Genomic DNA, 19,462 nt, shown 5'->3' on the forward strand with positions numbered 1-19,462 from the left:
GACTTGATACATTATTATATCAGGATGAGTGTGTTTGTGTTTCAGGGGATTGTTTACTGCATAATCCTGAGCAATAATTTGAATTTCATACGTTATATGAGACCACAAAGTATGAATATGCCTGTTATTCTCTGATTAATCAATTCAAACAATGTAAATGTTTGATTTAATACCACCCTGAAAAAAAAGCTTATAAACTCATAAAGTCACATAATACTTTAAAATTGTGTGATTCTCTAAATTAATCATTTGTGCCCATGGGCCCTCTTTCCTTTTACATGATTGCCCACAATTGGTTGTTTCATGCAAAGGAAATTTAAAGTTATTCATAAAATAATTTTAATTAACAGTAGCCTTATATCAATGCATTTATTTATTCAGATGCTCGTAACGAATACATTAAAATAGCCATTTGGATTCATGAAATATCCATACACAACGAACAAATTGATATCTATACTACTTCTAAATATTGCAGTGGGATGAGCTCTCTGTTGTCCAAAAGAATATTCCTCCAGTAGAGGGCCCTCTCCAGTAGGGTGAGACCACTGCTGAACTATTGCAGACACATACATACATACATGCAACAACAACAAAAAAAGGAGATTTACATTTTTTTTTTTTTTTTTACCATTGATAAACAATCAAGCCAACAAATCATAAATAAATCAGTAATAAAAAATATTATATAATTTTATAATATAAAATATATATATATATATATATATATAATTATATAAAAAATAATAATAATCGTAAAAACGTTGAAAGCATATCATTTTCATCATTTTTAAAAGTAACAAAATAAAAGAACATGATGTGAAAGTATTCACACAATTGTCCTGTTTATTAAAATAAATCCAGAACCAGTGTGCTGTAACGAACCCATCAATAGTCTGAATCTCACCTCAAAACTTTAAAACACAAATATTGAAATTGATAAGTTTACCACGAAAAAACACACATGAGAACCCAAATATCAAGTGACAGCAATACAAAAAAAACAAAAACATTTCAACTGAATAAAACTGAATACCTCACAATGTGTCCTTTCAATTGTATTGTCAGTCATCATTTGCTTTAACTTATGACAGAGACAGGCGGAAAGCACACAAAAAAGATTAAAAAAAATAAAATAAAAAAAACTCCCTAAGCTGATCCAGGGAGCAAAAAGAAGAAAAAAAAAGAAAGAGCAGGGGTCCAGGAGGAGATTTGCATGGCACCCTCTCTTAATGGACCCACAGAGGTCCCGGTTTGCAGACGTCACTGGTCGAGAGGATCTTTGTTTTCTCTCCACCTCTCGGTGGAGGAAGTTTATCACCCAGTCTGGGACGGGACGGTCTCCTCTGCCGCTCCTCTCCTCCGTCTATCACTTTGTACTGCGCTCATTCTCCTGTATGGTGGATATTCTGCTCAATACGTCTTTCTTGGATGATATGGGGGATCATTCCAAAAGTAAGTTATTTCTACATCCCATCATTTAGGGAAACTCTGGTGGTTTATTCTCACTTTGCAATCTCAGGTTTATATTCTGCACGGCATAGTTTGAATTTGACGATTTGTTGCAGATACATTTCGACTAATTTTGAAAACTGCAAAAAGAAAACTATCTGTACCGACGAAGACTTTCTGTAATATTTTTGTAAATCCTTATATAAACTTATAAAACCTATATGGTAACTTTTATCATAACGTGCGTTTCAAATTGACCCCTGCTCTATAGGTATTGTAATATTTTTTAGCTCCCGTGGCCTCATAATAGTTCTTTTTTTTTGGAGAGATCTGCATGTTTGTTGTGATCTAACATTTTCTCTCCTTAAGGTGAAGGGGTGAAAGGGCTTTAACAGGGATGTCATGGGGATTAAAAGAGCGCGCTTTCACTGTTGCATTAATACATCCCCCCCCCCCCTTCACACGCATACAGAGAAGTCGGGAATCGCGATGTGTGTGGGCTGTGGAAGTCAGATACACGACCAGTACATCCTGAGAGTTTCCCCGGACCTGGAGTGGCATGCAGCCTGCCTCAAGTGTGCAGAGTGCAGCCAGTACCTAGACGAGACCTGCACATGCTACGTCCGGGACGGGAAAACTTACTGTAAAAGAGATTATGCAAGGTTGGAGTTCTTTCTTAATACATTTCTATTTCAGAGGCCATGTGCTGTAAATGTGGAACGAACGTTGTGGATTAAAAAAAAAAGGGGGGTTATTTAGAAGAGGATAAATAATATTCCCACTTTTAGGGGCAATGTGAATGAAAATGAAATGGTGCAAAAGTGTCAGGAACTGAATCAGAATGAGCCTAGGCTACTTTTTGGGTGAATTCAGTTTTATTTATTTCATATTCCATTCTATCTTTTCCATTGTGACCATTATTTCACAATCATCGCAGCTTTTGTTGTGTTTGTTTGGATTGCAACAAAGAGACAAACTTAGTTTTAATTGATTTTTTTAAAAAGAATTTGTAAGTAGCCTATGAGACCAACATACCGTCTCCATCCTTCAGGCTATTTGGCATCAAATGTGCAAAGTGTAACATGGGCTTCTGCAGCAGCGACCTGGTGATGAGAGCTCGGGACAGTGTTTATCACATGGAGTGTTTTCGGTGCTCGGTTTGCAGTCGACACCTCCTGCCGGGGGACGAGTTCTCCCTGCACGACGACGAGCTGCTGTGTCGAGCGGATCACGGCTTGTTGGAGCGGGCCTCTGCAGGGAGCCCGCTGAGCCCCGGGAGCATCCACAGCAGACCGCTGCACATCTCTGGTAGGCTGAAAATGCCTCTATTAGCATATCAAATGTTTAAAAACGTCAACCTAAAATAGTGCATATTCGTATTATCATTTCTTCTTCTTAATATTTAATTAGAGCTCATTATCATTATTGAAAGACCTTTTTTTTTTTTTTTTTTGCAATGTTTTTGTTTCAGGCAAAAAATAAATAAACAGAAAAAGTCAGCTGAGTAATAGGCCTTGATATTTTTCTGCTTAGGTCTACCCTAAAATTGATTTCCGTTAATAAAATTGGAGTCTCATGTTTTTTAATTTACTGTTTTATTGTATAACAGGCCAACATGCAAATTTTGTCTTGAAGGTTTTAAACTAAATCTGTTTCTTTGACAAGAGATCAAGTCTAATCATGAAGTCTATAGTATTCTTAGTAGCCTATTTTCCCTTTCTGCCAATTCTGATAGATGTAGACCCATTGGCAACATGCTGCTTTAATAGGCACAGACTATCTATGAATCTATTTAGGAATAATGTTGTGTGTCATTGAACACATTTCCTTCTCCTCAGAGCCGGTTTCGGTCCGACATCCTCCTCATCACAGGAACCATGTGCACAAGCAGTCTGAGAAGACGACCCGGATCCGGACAGTGCTGAACGAGAAGCAGCTCCACACGCTGCGGACATGTTACAACGCCAACCCCCGGCCTGACGCTCTCATGAAGGAGCAGCTTGTGGAGATGACCGGCCTGAGCCCCCGGGTGATCCGCGTCTGGTTCCAGAACAAGCGCTGCAAAGACAAGAAGAGGTCCATTCTGATGAAGCAGCTGCAGCAGCAGCAGCAACACAGCGACAAGACTGTGAGTGACCTGCTGTGTTTGGATACTTTCACAACAGAACTGAGAGAAGAATGTTTGATCATAATCGATCTCATTTCACACGTGGATGTTTCCTTATAACATCTATAAGTAGGTTTATGTCATGGCTTTTAGACCTCTTTATTTTTGAAGAGCAAAACTTGAAATTAATTTAAATGTAATTTAGTTGGTTAAACTTTGTTAGACAGAGAACCAATTATTCTAATGCTCACGTAAAATGCTACCACAGAGGTGTTTAAATTAATTAAGAAAGTAAGAATTGAATCAGTAATTCTGTTTACGTGAGAGAGAGAAAAATAAAATAGCCTAAGGGAACGCATTAATACACGATTCTTTTTCAAATATTTGAAATAGGAAAAAAATAAGACAGATAGGCTAAATAAAAATAAAAAAAAGAAATTGTTTTTTTAACAACTTTTTATTGAAACTTTTATCATCTTTAGCTTTCAAACAACTAATTTTATTTTAATTTTCTATTAGCCTTATTGTTCTTCTTGCTTATTTATCAAAACGTTATTGTAAATTGATAGGCCTATCTTGATTTTTATTTGTCGAATGAGAAAATAATTGCTCGACTGGCAGAAAAGCAATTCATCCACGATTTGGGCTTTTTTTTTTTTTTTTTTTTTACAGGAAATGACTGTGGATTTCTATGGATTACTGATTTTCCCATTTGATGACCTTTCATACAAGCTTGCAGTGTTATCTAATGTTCAACAATGTTTGGTTTTTATTCACCCACTCACCTTAGGCTAAATGGGTCAAAACTTCAGGTTATCTTTTTGGTCATTCCAATTAAATTCAATTCAATTCAATTTATTTGTAAAGCACATTTCATACAAACGTAAACTCAATGTGCTATCCAGAAGTGACTTAGCTCTGATCAGACTGCATCATGGTTATTAGGCCTATACCTGCATGAACTGAGCGTTTTTCTCTCCTCCTGCAGAATTTCCAGGGCCTGACGGGCACAGCTCTGGTGGCAGGAAGTCCCATCCGCCACGACAACACAGTGCAGGGGAATCCTGTGGAGGTGCAGACCTACGAGCCCCCGTGGAAAAGTCTCAGCGACTTCGCCCTGCAGAGTGACCTGGACCAGCCCGCCTTCCAGCAGCTGGTAGAACTAAATGATATTCTAAATATATCATAGGCAATAAAAAGGGAATACATGGCTCACATTTAGGCTATACACTGTAACAGAAAGGAAAAGTGAAGAAGGAGGCGTAGGCTATTTGAAATGAGACATTTCAGATGGAAACAGATGGCTTGTTGTCTAATCAAGATTAGGTTATTTAGAAAAAAAAGACTTGGAAACAATATTTTCTCCTGTAGCCTAAAAAGAAAAATATTAAAATCTGATTCCTACAATAGTGCCTCCTCCATGGCTTTGTCAGTTCAAGTCGAACGAGCTTGTGTCTTCTGCCAAACTGTTTCTCAACCTTGTGCAAGCCCCATAATCATTGGAAGTGAGCCTATTGTTGTGTTTTAATAGAAGTCCACGCTTCTTTGAAAATCCAAAACAAAAACAAATTAAAAGGCTTTATGTCATGCATTCATTTTGAGCTTCAATGCTCTTGGAAATCAAAGCGTGGCATAAACACATTCAAATGTTAACTTGTCATTAACTGGGGTTTCCTATGACGTTTAGCACCAGCAAAGACAGCAAAGCTTAAAAAAAAAACCCCACAGTAGACTAAATCACGGATTTAGAATTATGTTTTGTTAACCGAGCCCTCTGTGTGTTTTTTTTTTTTTCCCGACAGGTGTCTTTCTCTGAATCGGGCTCTTTGGGTAACTCTTCAGGCAGTGACGTGACCTCTCTGTCGTCACAGTTACCGGACACACCGAACAGTATGGTCCCGAGTCCCGTGGACACGTGAGGAGAGGTCACAGGGTCAAACGGACCTCCACTGGATGAAGACGTGCGATCAAGAAAAGAAAGAAAAAAAGGAGCAGCATGGAGTCTGCTTGTGGATACATTCAGGTCCCGATTGGGAAATTGGAAATCTGACTATTGCCTTAACATCCAGGCTTTTTTTTTTTTTTTTTAGCTCATTGACTTGCTCAAGGACACAGCCGCTGATGGCCACAGGACTGTGGGCTACATATCACACTGCTAATGCCTGAACTGGACCTAACCGGGTGAATACGGGATATAAACACGCGGGCCTGTTTTGGACGTTTAACCTCTTGTATATTTGATCAAACAGGCCTATACAAACTGTGTACACGTGCATGATTTGTAAGTTTCAGTATTGACTGTTGTAAATGAATGAAAGAGATAAGACGAGCTTCGTTCGCGTTTACCCTAGAAAATAAGTTATTAATATTTATTATGAGGACAGACATATCCGATCTTATCAATAAAAAAAAAAAAAAAACATTTCGAAATGATTGTTGCATGCAAAATCCATTTGTTACACAACCCTTACAGGTGACTTTTACAGCCTAGACGGTAAAATAAATACATTTAAATCCAGAGACGCACTTACAATTGTTTAAATCTATGAGCTAAATCAGTAAAAAACAAACAAAAAAAAAAACAAATAGGCTACATGATATTGATTACAATATTTTGGTTTTTAATGTTCTGTCGCCCAAATTTTCACTTGCCCCTCTCCTGAAGAGAGCTGAAAGATGAGTTGCACAAAAGCCCGAGGTAGTAACCAAACTCTGTATATTTAGATCTGCTCAGTTTCTCAGCCATGAGGATCAGTGACTGATGGCTCACGAGATATTATTGATCATTCGGCACATATGTCATAGGTCAGTGAATGGGACACAATAGGCTGAAGCCTGTTTAATTCACCTCTGTTTGATTTCTCTCTCTATATATATATATATTGTGTTAGGTTAAATGTATGTTGTTGCCTCCATAAAGGCAGATTTCCCATCAATAGCAAAATTTTTCCGCCACAGATGTCAAATAGGTCTTATTTAACCCAGAGTCACATCGCCATAGCAACCCGAGGCCTATGCTCACAAGTCTAGACAGAGGATAGGCAGCGGCGGCTTCTTATCTGCATCTGGCATCACCTGCAAAGGATACACTGAATGGACCCAAAACAAACCGATCAGCACACAGGGGACTCCCAGCCCGCGGACTCATCCTGTCGTGTCTTCAGTTTATTTTCATTCCAGTTGGATTCCTGATCGACAAATAGCCGCGGGACAAGAGAGCACGCAGGTCAAGTCGGGAGTGACACACTACACCTCAACAATTTGTTAGGGAGGATCGCCACTATCAGTGAAGGAAACGCAGGCTCAATGGAAGTCCAAAATCCTGTTAAGTCCTAAAGACATGATGATACAGGCAACTGATGCTGTTAACCATTTGCTATAGGAGAGAGCTGGAGGAACATATTTTAGTAGATATTGTCGATTAGAAAATTAAAAAAAAAAACCCTAAACAGACAAGCATTGATTTGAGTCTTGAACAGACGAGTTCTTTAACATCCAAGTTAAACTGAGCAAGGTGGATGTGTTTAAAAAGCATTTGGAGCAATTAAAAAGGGAGCTTTGGTTGATTTGAGATTTTTTTTCCCCACAAGAAATGTCTTTAGGTCTCCAACTGCTTTCTATACATGCATGTTAATAATCATATGTGCAGACTTATAGAAAATCATTCATATATTGTGGACTTATTTCTAAATCAAGTACATTTATTCATTGTAGTTGGACCATTGACCAACGTCTAATTATCAGTTCAGGGCAGGCGTGTATAGGTGGCTACCGTAACGCTTATAGATGCACACTTGTTTTGTCCAAATATAAATATATACAAAGATTAAAAGGCTAAGTTTGTCAGTTTGAGATGGATTCAGTATGCGTTGTGCATTTATATTTATTCTTATATTTCTTAAAGATTCAACAATGACTCTAGTTTTTCTTTCGTACATCAAAATGTAGACCGACATTTTCTTAGTATCTAATATGGTCTTATTATTTAACTTAATTTTTCAAGTTTGCAAGGATGTAACTTACAGAAACACCAGGATGACTAAACAGCCAAAGATTAGAAGAGTGGGGTTTGTTTGTGATATTTAACTTTTACTCAGAATAAAACTTTACAATAACACGTTAACATAGGTATTTTATTTCACAACAAAAGGTAAATAAGTCAATAAATTATATTAATTTGTAAATACCTTCTAACAGAGGAAAAAATACAAAGGAGTGAACTTGAAAAAAAAACAACTGTTAACTTGTCGTTGCATCAAGGCAGGTCATGAAACTTAAAACTGGCTCTTCTAGTTTCATATTCAAAAGAAAGAAATGCAATAAATTAATATAAACAGTATTTATGAAATGCTTGGCAACGTATAAATAACAGTATAAGTAAATGTTACAGGTTTAGAACATCACTGTTTTAAATCAGGATCAGTTTGTAACTACAACAGGAATAAGAAAAGAAACAAATGGCTTGTTTAGACATTAAATGGAATCGTTGTGCGTCTTCTAACTGTAACGTAAAAACAAGACATTTTGTGCAAATTTCTCGAAAAACAACATTCGGATTTCCATGAAATCAAAACAAACATAGGATAAGGCTTCACCATCTTAACAGTTGATATCATTTGAAGATTGATTTATAGTGTGCTGACTTACAGTAAGGAACAAAAAAATACAAATACCCCAAAAAACTCTTCAACTCAGTCTCTTGTAGTGTTTGTTTTGTCCTCGTGAAGTTTTCAGGACAGTGTGCAACTTCATCACTCCTCTTGTTTCTTTAGAAAAAACTGCAGCGCTGAGTCCCACTGGTCTCTTGGAAAGCGGTTAGACAACTCGCAGAAATCCAGCGGCTGGGAAACTTTGCGCAGAAAGAAACAACATTACAATGAGTTAATCAGGGCACATCTTCAAAACCTTTTTAAAAATGCATTTTAAATATCAGTAGGAGGGTCGAAAAACAAAAAGGGAGCATTCTTCAAACCGTTAAAACACATTTTGGAATTAAAACTGTACAATTACTCCAATATGGTGTCAAGCTTTTAAATATTTAATCGCTTACCTGTTTGCTTTATTTTGTTGTCTTTCTCATTTGCCGCACAGTCCTGAAGAATGAATACAGGGCATTAGTGTCTGCTATAACAGAATGCTGCAGATACTTGTAGTTCTTTGTGGGAACATAATCTATTGAATTAATTATTAATTAACTTTTAAACTTCCAGAAAAACAAGCAAACAACATTTTAAGGCAATCTAAAGCTGCTTCTACATCTAATTGTGTTTCACTACTCAAACTGATTGTTGCAGCGTAACGAGCAATAGGTAAACATCCTGAATTAAATAGTGTCAACCTGAGGAATGTTCATGAGGTTAATTCAACAATGCAGGTGGCGGAGGAGGACACCATGCATTATTGCTTTGTTTGAAAGAAATGACAATGGCTTGTCTTCCTCTGAATGGAAGTTAATCTGTGTCTAAACAGTGGTGGCTGCAGAGCGGCGAGGGGCGGCTTGTCAGAGGAAGACGAAGGAGACGAGTTGTTTACCGGGAGTTGAACCAGTGGCAGGTAAATCCACTGTGAAGGAAGCCATTTGTCTTTGTAAAAGCCTGCCTGTTACAGATTCACCGAGGGGCCGAGTGAGCAACTATTAATCAGCAGCTGCAAACACTTCCCCCCTCAGATGTGAAAGACTTTTATTGAGTTTGGATGTGTCATTCAGAGGCATGAAACTGTTGAAGCCAAATTCAGATCATTTTCATTTCATGAAAAATTTGTTTTACTTGGAAAGAGTTTTTTAATCCCCTGATTTGTTTATTTCAAATATGAATCTCTTTTTTTTATGTTTGAATATTGTATTCAATCATAATGATCTTTATAAGTTCATAAATATACTGAATTTCACAATCCCGTATTTACCTGTATGAATGTAGCCAGCAGCACACAGCTCATCTCCTGCTGCAGGATGACTTTGTTTTGGGAGTTGTTGTAGCACGCCGAGATGAGGGAGGGGAAGAGCACTCTGATGAGGCGCGGGTGGCTGAAGTACTGGAAGGGCAGCTGACAGAGTTTCTGCAGCACGCTCGGCTGGCGGCCAGACTGCACTATCACCTGGAACACACAGGGAGCACACAGTCAGTCAGTCAGTCAGTCAGTCAGTCACTGAGCCAGTCAGGCGGCCAGTCGGTGGCAATGCTGGCTGTAAATCACCGCCCTGTGCCCCACCCACATGTAAATCTGCCACTAAAACAACACACAAACAGCCATTAGGAGGAGACCTGCGGGGCACAGCCTCCCACCATGCAATTATGGGCTATAAAACACAATGATGGGATGTTTTGTTCCTCCTTTGTACCAACGGCTAAAGCAGAGCTGCTGTAACATAAGAGCAGAAGGACACTTGATGTCATCATTATCATGGTTAAAAAAAAAAAAAACTTCACTTTTCAAGTTTTCTGTTAAGCCTATTATTAAGCAACAGTGAGGCAGTGCTAAAGTTTATTGACACCCTGAGTGAACCTCAGGTTGAGAGGGTATTTAAAGTGCAACAGGGGGACGTAGGGGTGTAGGGGTGGGGGAAAAGCAGAGTGAGTAAACCTTCCCTAACAGTGTGGCCAACCCCACTTTAAGAAATGAGCAATAACATTAATGGTGTTTTCACCCTGTCGACATCCTGCTCTCCATCACAGCCCGTCAATCACACACTATTACATCCGGGCCACCGGTATTACAACCAAATCACTCTCAGCCTCATTTGATTAGAAAAAGGGGTTTGGGGCAAAGGAAGGGGTCCCAGCCTAATGCCCTGGTCATCTCCCCTGAGCCTCAGAAGACCATCAGCTCCAGTCTGGAAGCCGGCAGGTCACCATGAGCATGCTAAATCCTGGTGGAGGAAAAAAAAAAGGAAACTGCTTCCCTGCTTTACAGGAACAAACTACAGGACTGATGGCGCTAGGCCAATAGAAACCAGAAGGGCAGAGGGAGGTCTCCGAGTCACAATGACATAAATTAAGAAGATTTACAAGATTTTAAAAATACAGTCTCTAATAGTCTTCCATGTGCTTTTCCTTTGATAATGCACTCCAAGTTTGAGCTGCAGGATAAACAAAGTGATAATTCATCGCTTTTATCAGTTCAAGGTGAAGCTCCTCAGAGCTGCCCTCTACAGCGGCGTTCAAAGGGACACAAAACAGTGCCACTTCCTATCGTGACTTGTTTAAAGTAACCATATGGACGGGTCAAACTATATGAACTTCAATGCATTACAAATACTTAAACATGTGAAGAGCACTGAGTTTATCATGCTCAAAATGTAAAGTGTTAATTTTTGGAAGATAAAAGGGCACTTTGTTTCTACTCCGCTCAGCCTTACCGAGTCTTGAATTCAAGAAGACACTTGAAAGCGTTACAAAGATGAAGACCAAGCTGTGAATATGTGTGCCTAAAAGTCAAAGAACAAAATTCCCCTAGTTTTAGACTCGATGTTATATAGATATATTTTTTTTAAACACAGGAATGTTGGACCCGGACAAATCCTTCCCCTGGAGAAAAGGAAAAAGGGCAAGTTCTGGTTGTTTTCAAAAGTAGGGCTGCTTACTTTCAGTGCTTCTAGTTTTAGCCTTTGCATGCTACTTTCCACTAAATCCTACATCATTACATTTATCTTGTCTGTTGCAACACAACCCAAAGAAACTAGCAATCGGGAGGGGGTTGGGTATAGATTTATGCTTCTGAATTAGAACGCCAAAAACATGACTCAACAAAAGCTAAAATATTTATTCATTCTGGAGTTTTAATTGAAAATATGTAAGGTTATAAGGTATCATAATTTAAAGCCGCTGCTATGTTAAATGTTTGAGCTAGGCCTCCGAGAAGATCCAACCCACAAATCACCCAGCGAGCTCATAATCCTCCATGATGCACAGTTTCATCTTTTAGCTGCCTAAACAAATTGTGCACCTCCAAGTGCCTGCTACAGAAAGACATAAAACAAAGCCTGGTGGCAGCGAGAGTCTGAAGGTAACAAAGATCTCGTGCCAACTTTCCACGCCTTCACAAAGGAAAACACAGCAGAACCCAGAACGCTTTCCAACAAGGGATTATGCTGCAGCGTTAACTTCTCCCAGCCCAGCCCAAGTATCTACAGCTCAAAGCCTGACATCATAAAACTAACAACAAGCATCTGAACCCATGCATCTGGCCCTGCGTATAATACAGACCCTGTAAAAAAAGAAAAAAGAAAAAAAAAAGAAAAAGCAACCTCAAGTGTCTCGGCTTCTCTGTTCTTCCTTAAGTCCAGAGACCTTGCAGTGCCAAGTTTTATGACGCTTCCATTACATAACTTCCTCAGCGTCCCCAATGACAACAAAGAGTGTGTAAAGTTAATGTTCCGAAACGCAAACAAATTCCTGGGAAAAGCCGGCGTTGAAGCTGGAAAGCAAAGCAAAGGCAGATTTGAGAAACGGAGAGGAAAATAAAGCCGAAATCTGGGATGCTATAATTAGCCTCAATAATGCATGAGGCAACAGAAGTGCAAAGAAAGAAATGTCAATCATCTCTTTCTCTAATCTAATAAGTCATATTTGAAGTCACACAATAACAAAGTGACTATTTTGCATGTGTTAAAAAAAAAAAAGAAAAAAAAAAGAAATCTCCATTCATTCATTCATAGTAGCGTCTAGACAGTCTGATCACCTTAGGGTACCAGTGTCAGGGCAGGGCCGTATATCTGACACTTGAATCCGCAATATAAACCAGATCCATCAGAGTGGAACTGTCTTACTGATAAGACCTGCAGCACGGCACAGCAGACCAAGCAAAGTTGGCCCAATAGCTGTTTAGTGCTTCTTTACAATAGCTAATTGAGACGTGCACAGGAGGCTGTGTAAATTGCCTTTGACAATCACATGCTAGCATCACAGACATTGACAAAGGCACACCAACTTGACTTTTAAGGCAGTTGTCCGCCGTTTTAAAAATCCTATAAAAACCTGCTGTGTACACAATAAAGCCTAATAACTTCTCTATTTATCTCTATGAGTTGAAGCCGTCATTCCATCCCAGATCCTGCCGCTGATATTTCTGCTGTGAAACTGACCTGACGATAGTGTTACAGACAAATGGAGACCCCTCACTGAAAGGTTTGCGGGGATAAAAATGTCCTCAGCTTCACTTAAAAGTCAGTTGGACCTGCGTTCACCCTTGAAGCGGAGTGTAAATCATCGACTGAACTAACAATACGGCCTCTGCTGCCAGTCAGAGGAAGGAGGAGGAGGAGGAGGAGAGTGTGTCTGCCTGTGTCTCTCTGCCTCTGTTTACTCGGCTGGGTGATACAGAGTATGCATTCCCCCGTGCTGGCTCCCTGCGGTCTGCAAGAGCTGCACTTACCCTGCAGGCAGTGAGGGCCTGGTTGTCTTGGCGGTAATGGACTGCTGAGGGGAACGTTTCGACATCAGGTTAACAGGAATTACAGGCCTAAAGCTTGATGTGGGCCTGCGGGGCAGAGGAAATACCCCGGGAAGAGAATGGGAAGAAGAAGTATGACCCCCACTAGATAAGGCTGAGCTCTGGAGATGTGTGCGGGATGTTCATGCGCTCTGCAGACGCTGCATGGGTCATGAGATGCTCACAGTGTATAAAGAATACAGTTTACCAAATATGAGCACAGTGGAGATGATCTCAGGATCCCTGTGCAGTTAAAGCAATCCCATTACTTCTATAAAACTTCCATACACTACCTCAAATCAGACCTGCTTCAGTGTGTACGTGTGTGTCATAGGAACTTCAGCATATGTGTGTGCAGCTCATCCCGCTCATGTGCGTGGCCTTCCTCCAGGTACTTGGTGGGGGGGGAAGCAAAGTTTTCTTGACATTTCCACACTCTTGAATTGCTAGTGTGCTTTTTTTTTTATTTTTTTAAAGCAAGCAGGAATCAGGTGGGTTAACATGTCAACAGATTACAATTACCGTCTCATCAGCCTAAAGATTCAACAGATCATCACTGTGAATGATTCAGAAATGAATCACTGTGTTTAAAGACGGGGAGATTACCGGTGCATAACTCCTCAGGGAGAGAGGGAGAAAAGCTACATGTCAGTTACAAGCAAGGTGTCATTTGTCCTTTTTGTTGTTGTCACAAAAGACTGTACGGACACAAACAATGAAACATATGGCTACATGGCTCAGCCGCCCCCCTTGAGCAGAGACGCACTTGAAAAACACACAAGCCTACATATGTCATTCTACCGATAGCTTTTTGTGTGACAAGGTGAATTATTCATGCACCCCAGAGCAGAGGGAATACATCACTACGTATAGTACTGCTTCAAAGATCTGCTTTTTATGAGCGGCCTTATTTCTTGAGCACATATATATAAACAAAAGCTGGTGTGCAGACAGTGAATCAGCAGTCCTTCGGCGACCACATATGCCCCGGGTCGGGCCGCTTTTGTGTCCTGCCAATGCTTACATTAGCTTGAGAAAAGCTCAAGCTGCTCTAAATATTCTCCTTAACGCCATCCATCTCGGTGCAGAGCTGAATGGATGCATTCCAGGAATCAGACCACTTGCAAAAATCCACTCTGTGTCGATGTCGTGCGGGATCTTATTTCCCAATAATCTACACTTTAAAGTTCTTCAAAACTACATTTAAACTCAAAAAGCAATGCAAGAGGAATTTTTGTTGTTTTTTTTCTCAAATGTATTTAACTGGCAGTACCCAAGGCTATGAAGGAATGACGGATTTTGCATCAAATTAACACAAGCATTTGTTTTTTCTCCTAGTAGAGCACGGTTGCTCTGATTATATCTTTGCCAGTATACAAAGAGGAATAATTTCTCACCCACTTAATTTAATCATCAGCTGTAATTCAACTATTCAATATAATATGCTAATTGCATCTACAATTACTAACAAATGCTAATTCTGTACATCAGAATAATTAAATTGGTTGGAGCTGAAAGCAAAGGAAACCGCTAAAGGTTTAATTAAAAGTAAAAAAAAAAAGAAAAGTAAATTAGAATCAGTTATCAGCCTATAAATCCTTCTGACTGTAACGGGGCAGGCATAAATGACCTATCACACGTTTGAGATTGAAGTTGTGGCTCCTGTCTGCGTGGGTCAGGCTTAACATAATCGAAGACCAGCCAACTGTAGCGTGGCTAATCAGGGGCCCGGTAGACGGGCCACGCATGACAGCCAATTACACAGCAGCCAGGTCTGCTCCATCACATCCTGTTCACTTTCATAGAACGCCATTAAGTATTGGTAGCAGCCGTCCGGCACGCTGCTCTGCTTTACCAGGAGGGAACAAAGAGTAGCTCAGAGGGAAACAAGACAACACACAGACTGAAAGCAGGAAGGTGCCAAGGCATGAATCTTTAAACAGGTGCTTTTTGTTACAATTACAAAACTACACCCTTTTTCTGCCTAATAATACATGAACACAACAATAGTGGTATGATGTTACCGTGCTCAGCAGACAGCTTCTCACAACTGAAGCATTTCATGTAACTTGTGCAGACACAATTAGACTAAAAGTTGATTAACGTTAAAGTTGATCCATCACAATTTATTTATTGTTTTCAAAAGATAAGTAGATACATAGCTAACAGAAATGCTTTAAATATGTATTTTAATGTCGTAGTTTGATTAATTTCTCCAATTGAAAGATCATACATGTTTTTTTTCATGAACGATGGCAAATTTGTCAGCTGTGTTCAAAACTGTCAGTCAATCATCAGCTTTAATATTTAGGAATTGAAAACAGTATCTTTCACCATTTTTAACCAAAGTCATCAGTCTTTTCATATACTTATAATTTGTTCATATCAGCTTTCTGAATATTTCTCAGATAATTTCTAATTATGTATAAACATTTACTTTAAATTAAAAAAAAGACTGAATTATTTTGATATTTGAAATATGGCAATTTAGCCTTTTTTTCCTTCTTTTTAGTAAAGAATTAAACAAATGACAAAAAAAAATACAAAAAAACTAAAAGTTTAGCTGCAGCTCTTATTATAACAACAAATACGTTTGCATATTAATATCTTCATTTTTTAGAGTAGTTATTTTTGCTAAACTGAGAACAATCAGGTGAATAGTGTGTATAGTCAGTTGAGATTCCAGCTGGTTTACCTGGTTGTCAGGGTGGTTAACAGTGAAATAGCCCACACAGATGATGACTTCGTGCAGCAGCTCATCGGAGGAATGCTGGGTACAGTACCAGAGCAGAGAGCTGACGATGTGTCGGAAAGCTAGAGACAGCCCTTCAGCTCCCAGGACACACTGGCAGGTCACAGACAAAACACACAGGCATGTTTTACAGTAAATGAAGCATAACTTGTCTTTGATTGTGATTACAAAGAGCTTAATTCAATAACACAAAAGTAATAAAAGGTTACATGTTTGGCTGGAGGGAGGATATACGGTGTAAGAGTATAAGCAACTCAAGCAGGGTCCCACAATAAAACACCCAAATCCCACTTAGACATTAGATGCTCGGAGCGGCTCGCAGACAGTGTTTGTTAAACATGTCAGTGTGACCGAGTACCAAAAGATCATCACTACTCCACGGCAAGTTTGGGTGTGTTAGCACTGAAACATGCATAGCGCAATATCTGAGAAGCATGAGGCTGTTTGCAAGACTCACTAGTTTTAAAACTCACTGATCAGTGTAAGCAGTTGTTAACAAATTAGATTATTTTTTATAGATGGATAATGGAGATTCTAAAAAAACAACTTGCTGTTTGGAAAGGCAAACAGGAAAACATACTGGAAAGAGAAAACAGCAGTCATGGATTACAAATATAAACTTGTGCACTCTTTTAACATTTCTTTCCAAGACTCACAGATTCTGGAAAGCATTTTTTTTTTTTTTTTTTACATGAATTTCATTGAACCCTTTGATATTCATTCTTGGGTATTGCAGCTACAGCAGAGTGAGTTAACAGCCTGAATTGTGATCATCCTGCCGCTGCAGCACATAACAGCCTGTGCTATGAGGTAATGTGAAACACAAGGTGATTACAACCCTGGAAAAAAAAAACATTATTTAAACTGTTCATAAAACCCGGGCAGTGAAACACTTTGATTTCCAGCTGTTCCGAGTTGCCTGAATGTGGCGGGTCAGTGAGAGGAAGCAGCTTCAAAGTAATTACCCAAAGACATTAAAATAATTAACGGCTCGCTGCCTCTCGTGCCTTTCAGTCTATGTGGTGACTTTGCTCAGTTAAGCTGTTGCCCCCTCTTCTTAATGTACAGCGCCGCACATAGTGCTAATGACACGCGCTCCATCCTAACTGCTGACCCATCGGGCTCTTGTCAACCCCAACAACTGCCCTAGGGTCAAAGGGCACCCGTGCTCATGTCCAAAGGTCAGCTTTGTCCTGAGGAGAGTTACTCATCTTCTAATGGCTCTAAACAAAGGAATCCACATCAGTCTGATCATCAATACAGGTTTAATAAATCCAGTTAGGATCATTAAGACGTATTTATGTTAGCCTGATGTTTGTTTTTACAGGACAAGTCATTCATATTTTTAACTCAGATGTTTATTAAAATATCGTTAAGAAGTTGCTGTGTAGTAAAAATAACTTCAACAAATACATGTTTTTAAGTCTAATACAGACAACTGGTTCAAAAACTTAGATAAAGTCAAGAGCTCTAAGATCTTTTTTAATAAGTGGAGAATGAAAAACAGAATATATTTTCGATTTTATATAAATACCTGGAAGGCGGAGAGGTCAAGGAGAGCAAAATTGTTGAGGAAGCGGATGCCTTGCAAAGCCACCTGGATGACCCCGGGGCCGTAGGGCTCCTGACTCTGAGAGGAAGACTCTGGTGCAAAACTGTGCAGCAGGATGCAATACAGGGTGTGCACAACTCCCACCAGGTCTGTGGACTGCAGCAGGGCCGTCAGTCCAGACGGGTCCTGGCGTTTATTGTCAAATATACTGGGAGCACTGGAGAGGAGGAAAGGGAGAACATGTGGTAAATGAAACCAAAGAGAAGGTGTGCGAGCGGTCTTTAACAAACAAACAAGATATGCTACAAAGGGACACTACATATATCTGGGGTATTTCCTTTCTGCCTTGTGCTGCTGTATATGAGAAGGATGATTTCTTTTTTGCAGATTTGGAGAAAAAACATTTTAAGTTTCTGATACAGGGATGATTGTGAATATCCCATAGACTAGATACAGGTTATACTGTTATACTCAGTCTATGGAATATCCTCATAAGTGACTTGAAAAAGCTGTGATGCTTGCTGAAAGAGTTACATATTGATTGATTGATTGATTGATTGATTTATACATTTTATAAATGTATTTTTTTATGTAAAAAAAAGAAGTCTCAGAGACGCAATATAATAATTTTTCCCTTAAAAAGATGGATGGTAAAAAAAATAGTTCATGGCACTTATTGAACTTAATAATTCAATAAGTGCCATGTTTAGATGATTATCTGCATGTTAAGGAGAAATGTTCTAGACACACACACTCACACAAATGTCTACACACACACACACACACACACGAAAATTGACATGCTGATCTGATCTGCTCTTCCCAGGGTTAATAATCATTAATGGAACATACCAACATCATTTTGGCAAGCATTAACTTCCCTTTGTTTGACTTTTTGACTGAACATGTACAACTCAATGCGGCCAGTTTGGTTGCAAAACCTCCAAGATCTAGGATCTGTTCCTCCTTAACATAGTAATGCCAGGACTTGAAGCTAAAGGCAGCGACCTCAAGCTGGCAGGTTTTACTGAACCACTTGACAAGGTGTTGACTGTTCTGGCACATTTAATAAAGGTTTGCATGAGAGGATTCAAATGCATATGTTTGTGAGGCTCCAACAAAATGCCACCCTGTTGGTGCCTTCACGTTCCAAAAATAATTATCCCTGGCTTTGCAGTTGGATGTGATGTTCAGTGAAAGGATGATTATACAAATGTCTTTACCTAAGACTATTTGAATGGTAAAAAGGTCTTGTTTTGCTTTGGTGCAGGAGCTTTATGTAAAGCTACTACATCATTAGTATTATGTGATCTTTATTATGTGATCACAGGCAGGGTTAACTGGACCAAATACTTAACATTACTGCATTATTTAACAACAACACCTTGTTGTGCTAGGAAAGTAATGAACACAACAAGCTTACCAATTATTTTCAGATGCACTGCAGAAGCCTCGCTCGAAAACCTTTGGCTAGTGTAGACAGATAATTTAAGACTGCAGCAGCAGCAGCAGCAGCCATGATTTGCAGCAATGTAGAATGGAGGGTGTGTGACCTCTGGATAGATCTTACAGTGCATGCTGATACTTGATGTTAGCCAACAGGCTCTGTGTGAAATATGCTGCTAGGCAAGAACATAGCTTCTAATGCCACTCTAATCCCCTGACACAGCAACTGGCATGGCCAAAATTTTCTACAAGCCCACAGAGCATTCATTTAGAAATGACACACAGAGAATATTAGTAAAAAAAAAAAAAAAAAAAAAGCTTGCACGTCTCATGTATCCTGCAAAGTGTGGTGCTTTTATCCAGTGACAAACACGGACCTTCTGAAGCTGCTGCTACTGTTTCATTTTGACACAGATGGTCATTGTTACTGCACCTTGCAGCTGACTGGGTACAGTAGCACGCTTGGCAACAAGAATAATGCAATTGCAAGATTTTGTAGTACCGGTAATATACTGCCAGGTGGTGGGATTTTTTCCAGAAGAAAAGTTAATTGGCACGATGGATACCTGGATCAAGCGGTTCAAAGGCACAACATCAAAGCATTTCTGGCCCTAAAGCCATGGTCAGCATTTCTTTTCCTCTTAAGTGAGGAATTGTGTCCCTCGGTGTGACTGTGTGCTTAGCCTCTGTCAGCGGCGTCACTGAACCTCTCTGTGTGGAGGTC

General features: G+C 39.5%; 2 protein-coding genes across 7 annotated transcripts in view; one reads left to right on the forward strand and one right to left on the reverse strand.

Moving 5' to 3' along the window:
• The first annotated feature begins 1,217 nt into the window (after window positions 1-1,217).
• Window positions 1,218-6,092, forward strand: isl2a (ISL LIM homeobox 2a). Of its 3 annotated transcripts, none has more exons than XM_020631443.3 (6): window positions 1,218-1,455; window positions 1,925-2,114; window positions 2,504-2,760; window positions 3,291-3,580; window positions 4,548-4,715; window positions 5,362-6,092. In XM_020631443.3, exons 1-6 carry the CDS (start codon window positions 1,233-1,235, stop codon window positions 5,476-5,478), a joined length of 1,245 nt encoding a protein of 414 aa, XP_020487099.2. In that variant the 5' UTR covers window positions 1,218-1,232; the 3' UTR covers window positions 5,479-6,092. The 3 variants fall into 3 exon arrangements, with proteins under 3 accessions (XP_020487099.2, XP_065813294.1, XP_065813295.1); XM_065957222.1 differs by having other exon boundaries at window positions 2,549-2,760; XM_065957223.1 differs by having other exon boundaries at window positions 2,552-2,760.
• Window positions 6,093-7,673: 1,581 nt separating this feature from the next.
• The window catches only part of scaper (S-phase cyclin A-associated protein in the ER), a 54,717-nt gene continuing 42,928 nt past the window's right edge, over window positions 7,674-19,462 (reverse strand). For all 4 annotated transcript variants that reach the window (XM_065957220.1, XM_065957218.1, XM_065957219.1 and 1 more), the window contains 5 exons: window positions 17,275-17,509; window positions 15,684-15,833; window positions 9,464-9,655; window positions 8,610-8,652; window positions 7,674-8,408 (listed from right to left, as the gene is read on the reverse strand). In XM_065957220.1, the coding sequence (XP_065813292.1) occupies window positions 8,311-8,408; window positions 8,610-8,652; window positions 9,464-9,655; window positions 15,684-15,833; window positions 17,275-17,509 (718 nt within the window). In that variant the 3' untranslated portion in view covers window positions 7,674-8,310. The remainder of the gene's footprint in view (window positions 8,409-8,609; window positions 8,653-9,463; window positions 9,656-15,683; window positions 15,834-17,274; window positions 17,510-19,462) is intronic.

This window comes from Labrus bergylta, chromosome 7 (assembly GCF_963930695.1).
Source record: "Labrus bergylta chromosome 7, fLabBer1.1, whole genome shotgun sequence".
NCBI lineage: Eukaryota > Metazoa > Chordata > Actinopteri > Labriformes > Labridae > Labrus > Labrus bergylta.

Bases quoted from the DNA above. Each gene is read 5' to 3' on its own strand.
- isl2a (XM_020631443.3), top strand. From the start codon at position 1,233: ATGGACCCACAGAGGTCCCGGTTTGCAGACGTCACTGGTCGAGAGGAT. The intron at 2,761-3,290 runs GTAGGCTGAAAA...CCTTCTCCTCAG, and splicing joins CAGACCGCTGCACATCTCTG to AGCCGGTTTCGGTCCGACAT. The intron at 3,581-4,547 runs GTGAGTGACCTG...CTCCTCCTGCAG, and splicing joins AGCAACACAGCGACAAGACT to AATTTCCAGGGCCTGACGGG.